Source organism: Cervus canadensis, chromosome 5, assembly GCF_019320065.1.
Source record: "Cervus canadensis isolate Bull #8, Minnesota chromosome 5, ASM1932006v1, whole genome shotgun sequence".
Taxonomy (NCBI): Eukaryota; Metazoa; Chordata; class Mammalia; order Artiodactyla; family Cervidae; genus Cervus; species Cervus canadensis.
The window spans coordinates 47549246-47564119 of NC_057390.1; the positions used below are offsets into that span (position 1 = coordinate 47549246).

The 14874-nt window shown below is 41.8% G+C and overlaps 1 protein-coding gene and 1 non-coding gene across 2 annotated transcripts in view; one reads left to right on the top strand and one right to left on the bottom strand.

Moving 5' to 3' along the window:
* The window catches only part of TTL (tubulin tyrosine ligase), a 34232-nt gene that overhangs the window by 6242 nt on the left and 13116 nt on the right, over positions 1-14874 (bottom strand). The window contains exons 4-6 of the mRNA XM_043468811.1: positions 11133-11268; positions 9196-9465; positions 4315-4458 (exon numbers count right to left, since the gene is read on the bottom strand). Coding sequence (XP_043324746.1) covers positions 4315-4458; positions 9196-9465; positions 11133-11268 — 550 coding nt within the window. The remainder of the gene's footprint in view (positions 1-4314; positions 4459-9195; positions 9466-11132; positions 11269-14874) is intronic.
* LOC122442794 lies at positions 5347-5469 on the top strand. Its single transcript, XR_006269779.1, has one exon. It is a non-coding gene; the product is annotated as a small nucleolar RNA SNORA26 (small nucleolar RNA).

Below are 14874 nucleotides of genomic sequence, written 5' to 3' on the forward strand. Positions count from 1 at the left end.
TCATTAGCCACCTTGGGGAAGATTTTCTGAAGGGGATGCTGGGGGCGGGGGGAGAAACACAGCTTCAACCTCGTCAAGTCAACTCACAACTTCGGTATTTCTGGCATAGGAGGTGCCCAATATACAAGCAAGTATGGGTCTTTGAACATCCTGCTATGTTCACACAGCAAGACAAGTAAGTCCTGTTTTAACACCTGCACAACAATGGAAACCGTGCTTCCTGAATAAAGACTTTCCTTTGACTACGCCATTGTATCATCATCTCTATCAACTCTCTTCCCCATTTGTCCTTTAGGAAGCAAGGATAAAGGCATTTGAAAGTTTATTTCCTTCAAGGACTATTTATTTCCTGGTGGTCCAGTGGTTAAGACTTCACCTTCCAATGCAGAGGGCACAGGTTTGATCCTTGGCCAAGGAACTAAGATCCTCCATGCCTCGAGGCATAGTCAAAAAAAAAAAATCAGGAAAAATCATATCATTGTTGTATTAAAAAAAAATGTTTACTTCCTTCGGCATAAGAACAGGATCCATCCACCTCATGGTGTGGCCTGGGTCCCTTGGGGCTTTCCAAGCCACCCCACAGTAACCCCCCCATTCCAAGAGCTCTCCCTACTCAAAATTATGCACCTAAAAGATAGAAGAGCTTCCCTTCTGGCTCGGTGGTATAGAATCCACCTTCAATGCATACGACCTGGGTTTGATTGATGGGTCAGGAAGATCCCCCGGAGAAGTGGTTGGCTATCCACTCTAGTATTCTTCCCTGGAGAATCCCATGGACAGAGGAGCCTGGCGGGCTACATACATGGGGTTGCAGAGTCAGATACAACTGAGTAACTAACACTTTCACTTCACTTCTTCTAGAAGATAGAATCTGTTTCTTTTCTATAACAGCAACTGTAACTCGAAATAATTCATACAATAATTAACTGGGCAGTGTCTGGCTTCCTCCTCCAGTGGATTCTTTAAGGATGCTCATTTTCACATGTTTCTCAAAACCCCGCTCTTCTGCTAGACCCCACTGCTCTCATCAGGACTCTGAGCAAAGGGGATCCAGCATATAGGGAGTAGCTTTGAGGGGCTAGTGAGATGGAGCCCAGAGAAGACAGCGAACCCTGATGCCCAGTGGCTTATCACTAGAGGCCTCTGTCAGGCTCCAGCATGACCAGACCCTGCAGAGCATCTCAGCAAGCAGGTGAGCTTTCGCCAGTGTGTGGATGCCACTGATGGGAAAAGAGGTCAAGGATATTACTCATCACTCCAAATGAACTGAGAAATTGCTGTTTCTCTGCCCTCCCTAGCCTTCAATCCTTACATGAATAAGAGAGGCAGATCCACCTTTTCCTATCCAGAGACTACAGGTCAACCCTTGAGCCAAAGCTGGAGGCAGAATTGACCAGGCCTGATGGACAGAACCTTGGGGGTCATGGAAAGGGGGAGGCTGGGTCTTAGGTGGGTTTCTGGCTCAGGACTCCAAAAGAGGGGAGCTGGAAATTCACTGAGATGGGCAGCTCTGGGGTGGGATGCCCACTGGACATCCACACAGCTCCTTGCAGGATGCCGGGAAGACAGGTGCAGATACTGGCCTGGGACTCAGGGATGCAATATAATTGGCTGGCTTTAAAATCTAGGAGTGCAAGATGGACTTGGCTGGAGACCTGGAAAGAGCAGTTTCTGTGAGCGTGGATGGAATTCAGCCTGGCGCAGACCACAGTGTGGATGGGGACTGAGGAAGAGGAGATAGTGTGTGCAGACGTGGCTTCTCCAGATGTGTGGCTGTGGGCATTTCCCTAGTAGTCCAGGGTTTAAGGCTGTGCTTCCCGTGCAAGGGGTGCAGGTTCGATCCTGAGTCAGGAAACTAATAAGATCCCACATGCCATGCAGAGTGGCCAAAAAAATAAGGAAGTGTGGTTGTGAAGGGAGCAGGGAGGGAGTGGTCAGGGGAGCAGGACAGGGCATCAGAGGAGGGCTTTTGACCTCACTGCACAGCAGGTGTGTGGGATCTTAGTTCCCTGACCAGGGCCTGAGCTTGTGCCCTCTGTATAAGAGGCATGGAGTCTTAATCACTGGAACGCGAGGGAAGTCCAGGAGGGCTCTTTGTAATCACTGGGGAAACCTGCTGGGTACCACATGCTGGTGGGAAGTATGCAGCAAAGAGGGAGAAGGTAGCTGAGCACAGCGTCCTCATCCTACCCTCCTGCCTGGAGGGAGGGGACTGTGCCTCCCAGAGCACAAGGAGGGATGTACCGCCGACAGGATGGACAGGAGAAGGTGGGCACCCCAAGGACGTGATGGAGGGAGGATGTGAAACGTTCCATACCCCTCCACCCCAGCCTCCTTCACTCTCCTCCTCCTTCAGATCTCAGTCCCAAGCATCACCTCCCAAGGGGACCCTTGTGCTCAATTTTATTATCTTCTAACATCTTTCACTCTATGACAGCGTGTGTCCCAGTCTGTCATCTATATTTGTCTTGTCCTTGGTCCTTCCCAGTCTCCCTCTACAAAGGGCGGGGCTGAGGTCTCTCGGTACAAAGGCTAAGACCCAGAGCCCAGTCCGGGGCCTGGCATGTGACAGGGACCTAACAAATACCGTTAGCTGAAGGCACAGATGAAGCTGCAACCTTTGAGGATGAAATGCAAATGACTCCCTTACATGAAAGGTTTCCCACAGGTAGACCCCAACTCAACTATACCCTCACCTTTCCTTACCCCACAACATTCATGCCATGCTGCAGCCAGACTCCTCCCAGGAGGACTGGAAGTTCCCTGAGGGCAGGGTCTGTTCTCTGTACATCTCCCCTAGAGCCTGGCCCAGATCAAGGTGCAGCTGGAGGCTGGGTCCCTTTCCCCTTGGCATAGGTGACTCTCTCCTCTTCCAACTCAGCTTCAGCTCCACTATGTCCACGGCACCTTCTCAGACCACCTCCTGTCCAGGGAGCCCCTGAAATGCTTGCTCATCACTCTCTCCCCCACTCACGGGACCTGCTGACCCATCACCTTGCCACACAAGAGGGTCTCGGCTGCTACTACTGGCTTTGTTTGGAACTTTTACAGCATCCACCACCCACCTCAGCACAGGCTAAATGCTCAGCTCATATGGGAAGGAGATGGAAAAGGGAATGACCCGATAAGGCCCCCTGCTGGCCAGGGTCCAACCAAAGCACTACCATCGCTGGTACATCCTCCTTGACATCATTCAAAGGGTCTATGCTAGAACACCCAGTAATGGACTTCCCAGGTGGTGCTAGTGGTAAAGAACCCATCTGCCATTGCAGGAGACACAAGAGACATGGGTTCGATTCCTGGTTTGGGAAGATCCCCTGGAGAATCCCATGGGCAGAGGAGCCTAGTGGGCTATAGTCCACGGGGTTGCAAAGAGCTGGACATGCTGAAGGACTTAGCAAGCACACATGCATATTCTTGGACACCCCGGAAATGGGAGCTCACCCCGTGTCAAGACAGACTACCCCACCTGTGGAACCAAATTCCCACTTGTTAAAATCCAGTGGTGGTAGTTCCATTTTTAGTTTTTTAAGGAACCTTCATACTGTTCTCCATACTGGCTGCAGTAATTTACATTCCAAACAATAGTGCTACAGGATTCCCTCTCCTCCACACCCTCTCCAGCACTTATTGTTTATACATTTTTTGATGATGGCCATTCTAACCCGTGTGAGGTGATACCTCATTCAAAAAGACACAGGCATCCCAATGTTCACTGCACCACTATTTACAATAGCCAGGACATGGAAGCAACCTAGATGTCTATGGACAGATGAATGGATAAAGAAGAAGTGGTACATATACAGTGACTATATTACTCAGCCATAAAAAGGAATGAAATTGGGTCATTTGTAGAGACATGGATGGACCTAGAGTCTGTCATACAGAGTGAAGTCAGAAAGAGAAAAACAAATACCACATATTAATGCATATACGTAGAATCTAGAAAAATGGAACAGATGAATCTATTTGCAGGGTAGAAACAGAAATGCAGATGTAGAGAATGGGCAGGTGGACACACTAGGGAAGGGGAGGGAGGGACAAACTGGAAGATTAGGACTGATACATATATATATTATCAAGTGCGAGCTAGCGGGAAGCTGCTATATAGCACAGTGAGCTCAGCTGGGTGCTCTGTGATGACCTAGAGGGGTGGGATGGGGGGGTGGGAGGGAGGCTCAAGAGGGAGGGGATATATTATACATGTAGCTGATTCACTTCGTTGTAGAGCAGAAACTAACACAACATTGTAAAGTAACTATACCCCAATAAAAATACACACCCACAAAAACCCCCAGTGGTGTTGAGACTTACTGAGCGCAAGCAGGGGCGCCGTTGACTTCGATGAGCCAGACCTTCAGCGCCTCGTCCACCATGAAGTCAAAGCCGAAGAGCTGAAAGCTCTGATAAGGGAGGTGTTTGGTGCTGATGGCGGGCTCCACGCTCATGAGGCAGCTCCTACAGGGCACAGGGGAGAGCTTGCTGAGGGTGGGGTGGTCTGGGCAGCAAGACCAGGGCAGAGGTGCTGGGGTGATTTTACATCCAATGTGCCGATGAAAACCGGCTTTGGCTTAATTCTCTCTTTTAAATGTATTACCAATAGATTATTCAAGGCGATGCAACTTATTTGTTAGAAAACTCTGCCATCACCCTTGTTCTTACAAGTAGTGGCTGCTCTCCCAGCAAGCGCTAAGTCATCATGGTCCCTTTAAATGTGGATTCCTCCAATGGGTGGGCTGCTACCACATTTGCTGATAATAAACAAACCACTTCTATATATTTTTGCCATATTAAAAATATGGCCCACCATTTTGTGACACAGAATTTGCAAGGAGAAGGCTGATCTCATTTCTTTCACAAGCTCCAGTTCGCTGCTTTTAACTAAAAGCCTTATATGCTAAAACAAGATATTGAGATATGGGACTGTTATTAGGATCAACTACTGTTTGCAAAAATTAGAGGATTTTAGCGACAAGGAAAAGTTGAAAGTGAATCTTAGAAACCATGATGAAACAGTACACGAAGCCTGAGGTCATGCTGCCGAAGCCAGAATCTCAGACAAATTTTTTAACTTCTTTAAGCCAAGTGTTGACTTCATTGTCTGTGAAATTGGGGTAAAAATAACACATATTCCCAGTGCTGAGATGGTTCCATAATATAATTACATAAGGAACTTGTCATACATCCTGGAAGCTGGGAGGCATCTAATGAATGTTGTTATTAGTGAACAAGTATATTTACTTGTTTGTTTTATTTTATTGTTGTTATATTTTATTAATTTATCATTAATTTTGGATAATCATGAACCTATTACTTATGAATGAAAAAGACTCTTCACCCTTTCCAGTGCCCTTTTAAGGCTGATGCAGTGCCATAAGAGGCTAACACAGGAGGGTAAAGAAAGTCTCCATAAAACCCAGAGAAGAGATTTTTAGAACTTTTCTCTGGATCCTGTCTGGAGTCACAACTGAACCGGGAGATTTTAAGTCTTAGCACTTACTAGTATGTGTGTAGTTAATACCAAAGTCATTAAATTTAAACTTGACCTTCAATAAATAAATAAATAAATAAATAAATAAACTTACTGCGATTAAAAAAAAAAAAAAGAAAAGAAAAAGACTCTTATCTAGTACAACATCCCAGAAAGTCTATACCATTTCTATTTTATAAAACTCCTCCCTGATTTTTCCCTCAACTGGATGTTGGGGCAAAATATTTATTTTAGTAAATACAGTATGTTAGGATGACTCTAAGAATATCAGAGACAGCTCTCCTTCTACCCAAGCTGTATATTTAGAAGGAAAAAGATGTGTCTTATAAGTAGGTTTTGGCTTATGACTTTAAAGAAGAACCGGGGCTTCTGTATTCTGCATTTTCTGTATTACATCTCTATGAGAGAATACCCTTGACTTCTGTAATTAAAATGCCCTTTACAATATTATAATTAAGAAAACATTTAAAATTTAATGGGTTCTCATGATAAAAAATCTATTACATTTAAAAATTTTTCTTAAATAAAAAAACAATACTAAAGGATAAAGGATAAAAAGTGAAAGAAACATTACACTCCAACACTTATAGGAAAAACCAGAAGTCAGAACCAAATCAAAACAAAATATTTATTATTTGTTCGGAGTTCAAGTTAATAAATCACTTTAGAAGAATTTTTTTTTTATATAGCTAATTTTTTTTTAGCTGGAGTAGGAAGTCTGGGGGAAGTTAGCTGGGGGAGAAAAAAAAGAACATAAGATCCAGGAGGAGCATTTATAGAACTTAAGTAGGAACACTGTCTGAATGGCACAGAACAATGAGAAGGAGGGGGATAGCAAATATCAAATATATCTTTTGCTGAAATAGGAATTCTTTCTTCAGTATATTTGATTTATCTGGTGTTCTAAGCACGTATAATCCCTGAAGAAATGGAACTCTGAGCCTTGTAATTATCCTGCTGGACTCTATGTAAGAATGTTGTTATTTTTGTTGTTTAGTTGCTCAGTCGTGTCTGACTCTTTACGACCCCGTGGACTGTAGCCCGCCAGGTTCCTCTGTCCATGGGGATTCTCCAGGCAAGAATAATGGAGTGGGTTGCCATTTTCTTCTCCAGGGGATATTCCCAACCCAGGGATTAAACCCCATGCATCTCCCGTGTTGGCAGGCAGATTCTTTACCACTGAGCCATCAGGGAAGCCCAGTATAAGAATACATTAAGGAAAAAGCTTCAGTCATCATGAGAGGGTAGCAGCGACAGAACAGAATAGCGATCCCAGGAATAGACTCTCGCACAAATGACCACCTGATTTGTAACAGAAAGGGCCACCACAACGTGGTGGGGAAGGGACAGTCATATGTACAAGTGACCCTGGGTCAACAGAATATATTCTAGAAAAACACGACACTTGACATAAAACAATTCAGAGCGATTACAGGTCTAAAATATGGGAGAAAACCCAGAGGTCCATCAACTCCAGAAAGGATAAACCATGGACCATTCACACAATGAAATATGACACAGAAACAATATTGAAAAAATCGGAACACAAAGCAAGAATTACAGTATAATTCCACTTACATAAAGTTTATGAACAAGCAAAAGGAATCTATGGTGATAAAAGTCGGAGAGTGGCTATCTCTGGCAGAGAGTATATATTTTGAGGTAGTTCAAGGGTATCTTTTAGGATGCCATAAATGTTTTCTATCCTGATTTACACTATGATTAGATGAATGTATGAATAATTTAAAATTCACTAGATTTTTACCATATATGTACATTTCTCCAAATAATGTATTACTTAGCTTTGCTTGTTTTTCAATTTATATGAACAGGGCCAATTTGTAATTTTTTGCTTGGCATTGTATTTGGGTAACTCTAGTGATAAAATCCTTCAGGAATAAGGAGGAACCAAGACATTCTAAGATGTTGGAAAATCAAGAGGACTTATCACCAGCAGAACTGCTCTAAAAGAAATGATGAAGTCTGAAGGGACATGAAACTTGGAATTTTAGGGCTGAAGCAAGGGCAAAGGAAACAGCAAATATCTGGGTAAATGTAAAAGAGTGTTTCCCTCTTTTGTATTTAAAGTGGGTTTCTTGTAAACAGGATACAGCTTGGTCTTTTTTTTAATCCAACAAGGTAATCCATTACATATTAGGTTTAAGTATATCATAGCCCCTGGAGTAACCATTAAAACAAACAAACAAAAATACAAAGAGATATATGCAAATACTCAACAGAACTCTAGAAAAAGTTCAGACAATTCAGAAGAAGGCAAGAAAGAAGGAAATGGAAAAAAAAAAAAAAAGAAGGGACAAATGGACAATGAATGATAACACGGTAGATGTAAATTGCATCAAGCCAGCAATCACTTAAAATTTGAATGGTATAAACACAACGATTGAAAAACAGAGATGATACACTGGATTAAAAGCAAAACAAAACAAAATCCAATGATGTGTCTATCAGAAGCCCATTTTAATTATACAGTAGAGAGGAGGAATAAAGAGATGAAAAGATATATATTATTAATCAAAAGAAAGCTGGAGTGACTACGTTAATATCAGACAAAACAGACCTCAAAATAAGAAACACTACCAGAGACAAAGACAGAAACTACTTAATGATAAAGAGGTCAATTCTTCCCAAAGAAATAATAGTTCTAAATGTATATGCACCTGACAACAGATCTTCAAAATACACAAAGCAAAAAACAAATAAAACTAAAAGGAGACATAGACAGATCCATAATTATACTTGGAGACTTCCAAAGTTTTACCTCTCAATAATGAACAGAACAAGTAGAATAGAAAATCAGCAAGAATACAAAAGACTTGAATGACACTACCAACTGCCTTCACCTAATGGGCATTTGTAGAACACCTGCTCAACTACAGCAGAATAAACATGGTTTTTAGTACACGTGGAACATTCACTAAGATGGACCGTATTAAGAAAAAATTTTAAATAAATACATAAGTAAAGATAGACCATATTCTGGACCATGAAACAAACTTTAACAAATTTAAAACCATACAAAGTATGTTCTCTGACCATAATGAAATGAAAATTCCTTGAGAATCCCAAATATTTGGAAATTCAGCAAAAATTTCTAAATAACACACAAGTCAAAGATGAAGTCACAAGGGAAACTAGAGAGTATTTTAATAAAATGAAAACAAAAACATGACAGCAAAATCCATGGGATGCAGCCAACGAGTTCTTATAGGAAAGCTGATGGCATTAAATGCTTATATTTCTAAGAAAACTAAATATCTCAAATCAGTGATATGACCTTATACTTTAAGGAAACTAGAAAAAGAAGAGAAAAGCAAACCCCTCAAACACAGAAGAATAAAAATAATAAAGAACACAAAGAAATTGAAACCAAAAACAACAGAGCAAAGCTATAAAGCCAAATGCTGACTTTTAGAAGAGATGAATAAAACTGATAAGCCTCTAACCAATCTGCCCAAGTGAAAGAGAGAAGATATAAATTACCAATATAAGGTAATCGAAGGATTAAGCATAAGGGTTTTAAAAAGCTTCATCACTACAGATCGTATTAAAAGGATAATAAAGGGATATAACAAATAATTTTTGTCCTTAAATTAGACAACTGAAATGGAACAATTCCTTGAAAGGCACAAACTCCCAAAGCTCCTTCAAGACACATTTAACCAAAAGAGATAGGATTAGGTTACCTTATTATATGTTTGATTTGCAGTAAGATACTACTTTCCAGGGTGATGTTCAAAGCACTTGTTAGGTACTGATTGAACGCCTCAAAGAACATTTCATTCCCTTCTTCATACTTCCCATAGTTCTTTGAGTACTCCTTCTGAATGCAGTGATTGGTCAAGTGGCAGGTTTTATCTTGGAAATTATCCATATGATATGGTTCTGAAGCAGTCCGAAGGACACCCTCTCTATAGAGGTAGATATTAAACTGATGATCCACCAAGACCCAGCTTCTGCAAAGTAAAAAAAAACACTATTTTATTCAAGTTATCCAAAGCTTCTCCATATTCTATTTATCATCCCCACACCTTGACTATTCTGGGAGGAAACAGAGGAAGGAGGTAGTTTCTAAAATTATATGAGGTTACAAACTTCCCTGGTGATCCAGTGGTTAAGAATCTGCCTTGCAATGCAGGGGATGCAGGTTTGAGCCCTGGTCGGGGAACTAAGATCTCACATGCCGTGGGGCAACGGAGCCTGCACACCACAACTACATAGAAGCCCACGTGCTGCAAGGAAGACCCAATGCACCCAAAAATAAATAAACAAATATTAAATAAATAAATAAAATTATATGAGGCAAGTCATGACAATTAGCCAAAAGAGTGAATTATCACTGTAATGAGGCAAAGAAAACATTTCATCATAACTGACAAGGAGACTCTGGTCCATTCAAAAGATACAGTATTTTGAAGCGATCTGAGTGGGCCATTTTTCACGGTTAATATGAAACCCCCAGTTGCCATGTTTGCTCTTTTAGTAATCTTAAGAAGACTGTTCCTACTGAAGCTGGTCTGACAAGACAGGTGTTTGAGAAGCAGTAAGTCAAAGTGTAGGCATGAAGGTGACAGAGTCCTGGTTGGGTGATGACAGCAAGGCCCAGGGCAAGCTGGGGCCAGGGCTATTCAGCTTTTGAAAGCACCCACAACCTCTTTCTCCTTGCCAAGTCCTTTCTTGGAAACATAAAGTCCAAAACCCTAAGGTGTGTTCAAGAAACCCTTAAAAAGTGGGACTCAGATAACAGAGGGAGGACACAGCCTTTAGCAGGCTCATGTGATCTGCTGTGTCTGACTATGTATTCTGTGTATATCTCTTTGCTTCTTTCATAAGCAAGCCCCACACACTGATGCCCTTCCTTTTGGATCCACTAGTCATCTCTAGTAAAAAGAATATTAAAGGGACTTCCCTGGTAGACCAGTGGTTTAGAATCCCGCCAATGCAGGAACATGGGTTCAATCCCTGGTCTGGGAAGATCTCACATGCCATGGGCAACTAAGCCCATGTGCTACAACTACTGAAGCCCAAAAGCCCTAGATTCTTGTGAGCCACAACAAGAGAAGCCTCTGCGATGAGAAGCCTGCGCACCACAACTAGAGAGTAGTCCACACTCGCCGCAACTAGAGAAAGCCTGTGTGCAGCAACAAAGATCCAGGGCAGCCATAAATAGTTTTTAAAAGAGAGAATACTAAAAGAAAAAGAGAGAGAGAAAATTCATCGTCTTAGTAACATTGTATAGAAAGACAAGAGTGAAAGAAAAACAGAAAATGAAGTGTAGCAACAGTTCCATTCAGCCTCTCAGCTTGAAAGTGCTAGTCACTAAGTCGTATCCGACTCTGTGCGACCCCATGGACTGTAGCCTGTGAAACTCCTCTGTCCATGGGATTTTCCAGGCAGGAATACTGGAGTGGGTTGCCATTCCCTTCTTCAGGGGATCTTCCCCACCCAGGGATCAATGCATTGCGGGCAGATTCTTTACTGTCCGCGCCACCAGGGAAGCCCAACTTGGGTGACGTTGAATGCAGCCCAATACTTTCTCACACTCCAGATCACACTGCTCATCACACACAATTGCATTTTTCCCAGATTTGAAAAACAAAAACTCCAGATGTGGATGCGTTACCGGATGTCAAACTTGCGATGACCAGGCTCCAGGAGCAGTGGGCGCTCCAGGTATTTCTGGATCACGTGCACCTGGCCTTGGTTGTCTATGAAATCCAACAGTTCTGTAGCATCTGAGGAGATGAGGATGCCTTCACCTAACAGGGCAAAAGCAAAGCAAGATCAGTTCAATTCATCCCAGGAGGAAAAAGAAAAGCTCTCCGCAAAGCCAGAAGGGAAACGCTGGGAAAAAGCCGACAGGAGGCTGTTAATGGCCGGCTTGCTTTTCTTCTCCATCCCTTCCCTCCTTCCATCTCTCACTTTCCTGTCTCCCTACAAAAGCACCTGCATTATCCAACCCCACTCTCTATTTACATAGGATTGTAAACACCATCATGGCAGGCTCCGACCATGAAATTTCATTTTGACGGATATTCAAAATTTGAGCACTTTGATTACAGGCCACTACTCTTGATCACCGGCTATCACAATAAAGGTTGTGTGTTGCTTATAACCAATACACCCACTGGAAACACTATATTTTACAGAAACATCAGTAAGGTTACGGCATGAAGACAAATGCAATAGAACATTCTTGAAGCACTGTGATAGAACACACTGGGTACATTCAAAGTGTCCATCAACCGAGACATAATCATACTGAGTAAAGTAAGTCAGACAGAAGAAGACAAATATCATAGGATACCACTAATACGTGAAATCTAAAGCAAAAAAAGGTACAAATGAACTTATTTACAAAACAGAAATAGAGTCACAGATGTAGAAAACAATCTTATGGTTACCAGGGGTGAAAGGGGATGGGGATAAACTGGGAGATTGGGATTTACATATACATACTCCTACCTATAAAACAGGTAACTAATAAGGACTTAACTGTATAGCACAGGGAACTCTACTCAATACTTGATAACGACCTATATGGGAAAATAATCTAAAAAGATCGGATATATATATATGCATAACTGGTTCACTTTGCTATATGCCTGAAACTAACACAACATTGTAAATCAACTAGACTCCAATAAAAAGTGTCCCTCAACATTAAATAAATGATGCAATATTTTAAAAGAGCTTTGAGACATTTTACATACTATAAAATTCACCCTTTTAAAGTGTAAAATTCAATGGTCTCTAGTATATTCGAGGTTTGCAACCATTACTACAATCTAATTTTAGAATGTTTTTCATCACCTCCCCCCAAACTTCATATCCACTAAGCAGTTATAGCCATTCCTTCCTCACCCAAGCCTCTGATGACCACTAACCTACTTTCTATCTCCACAGGTTTTCCGAATCTACAGACTTCATATAAATGGAAATAGATAGTAAGAGGCCTTTTTTGGTCTAGCTTCTTCCATTAATAAAGTTTTTTTCAAGCTTCATCCATGTTGCAGCATGTGTCAATATGCCTTTCCACCTTTCTATGACTAAATATTCCACTGTGTGGATGGCTACACCACATTTTTTTCAATCGATCAATCGATGCACATTTGGATTGTATCCACTGTAGTTTGGCTTTTTAACTTTTATACTGGAGTACAGTTGATTTTCAATGTTGTGTTAGTTTCAGGGGTATAGCAGAATTGATTCGGTTATACAAATACATATATTTTTGTTTGGGTCTTATAAAGGTGCTATGGAGACTTGTGTCATAGTTTTTGTTTTCAAAAACTTTTGAAAAATGTTTCCATCTCTTTTGGAAATTAGCATCATTAGCCTTCTTTCTGACTAGACTGTGGGTCCATGAGCACAAGAGACCCATGTCTGTCTCATTTATCTCTATCTCCAAATGTTCATTACTTCTCTTATTCATCCATCCATCTATACATTCATTCATTCACTCAATATATATCTTGATCCTCTGTTGATTGTCAGGTGCTATCCTGGCCCCAGGGACAGTGCTGAGTACCAATGTGACATGGTCTGACTCTGCTCTAATAGGATCTCTGTCTGCTGTACTGTGTGGAGACTCGGGAGAATGGCCGAGAATAGGAGGACAGGGAGCAATGCCCCAGGTGACGGTGAAGGTGACTCAGATCCAAGATGGGTGGTGGAGATGGTAAACAGTGGCTTGCTCTGAATATAGTATAAAGTTACACCAACTATACCTAGAATGCACTAGGTACTATGTGTCTGTTTAACAAGAATACAATTCATTTATTCAGCTATTCATTTCATTTTGTAATTCCCAAATAAAACAAATCCACACCACTAATCTCCTCAGCTCCTAAAGTGAAATGTCTCCTCTGTTTGGCATTAGTTCTCTCTGTACCTCCCTCTGCTGCTGAGCATCACTCTGTCTTGTGTTGGGGAGGGTCCAGGGACCACCCAGGTGGGATCACCGCCATGACCTGTCATGTCCTTCTGCCCAAGGCCCGCCTCACTCCTTGTTCTCGTGCCAGTCAAGTCCATGACACAAGGACGCAAGATGTCCTCACGGTGGCCACCCTGACTCCATTCTCCATCCACAGGAGGAATCTGGAATGCTGTGGATGACTATTTCCTCTTCCAATTCCCCCGTTTACTATTGGAACAAAGCTAGGGGACAGTTCTGGGGAAGAGGTCACAGGAGGAGAGGGAGAATTAGGTGAGGCACCTGAAGATTCTAGGTGATGCCCTTCTGTCTCACAGTTGGTGAAAAAGAAGGTGAGGTCCACTGGACCTGGGATAAAAATAGGTACCAATGTGTCAGGGAGAAGAATGAGGTAAGGGATAGTTAGGGAGTTTGGGATGGACATGTAACACTGCTGTATTTAAAATGGATAACTTAACAAGGACCTACTATACAGCACAGGGAACTCGATTCAGTAATGTGGCAGCCTGGATGGGAGGGGAATTTGGGGGAGAATGGATACATGTGTATGTATGGCTGAGTCCCTTAGCTGTTTATCTAAACTATAAAATCACAACACTGTTAATCAGCTATACCCCAATACAAAATAAAAAGTTTTTTTTTTAAAAAGAGATAATTAGGGAGGGGGAAAAAAAAAAAGAGATAATTACCAAAATGATGGTAATAGGTGTTTTAATTTGTAATAGGGGAATAATAGTATCTGTACATTCTAACTTCCTGTAATGAACCCATATTGTTTATAAGATCAAAAGTGAGGTTGGAAATAATAATGAAGTTGATTTTGACTCAAAAAAAAAAAGAGTACCAATGGCCAGATGGTCTTTCAAGGCAATCAGAGATGTGTAAGTTCAAAATGGAATGGTTTTTAAGATAGCATATGATAGTAGTTATAGAGAGGGACCATGTCTATGTGATCGATACATTGGCAACTGTCTTATTTTAAGACTGAGTTATGACATACCTCATACCTTTAGTGCATTGATTCTCACACATTTATTAAGTGACTGTGGGCAAAGTACAGAGATGAAGAAAACAGAAAATCTGTGTTTACATGGAGCTTGCAGGATTATGGAGGAGATGAAGAGATAAATTAATAAGTAATAGAGTGCTGGAAAAGGTTAGTGCAGGGATGGAAAATTAAAACAGGGGAAAGGATAGAAAGCAATGGACATAGAGGCTATTTTAGATCAGAAAAGCCTCTCTGACAAGGCACCATCTGAGCTGAGAAACGAAAAACAGCCCATGGAAGTGCGTTCCAGGTACAGAGATGAATTTAGAGTATTTGAGGGACTCTAGGCAGGCTTCCTGGCTACAGTACAGGGAGCAAGGCCAAGAATAGGGGGTGAGATCAGAGATACGGGCAAATACCAAGTGGTGTCGACTTCCAGCA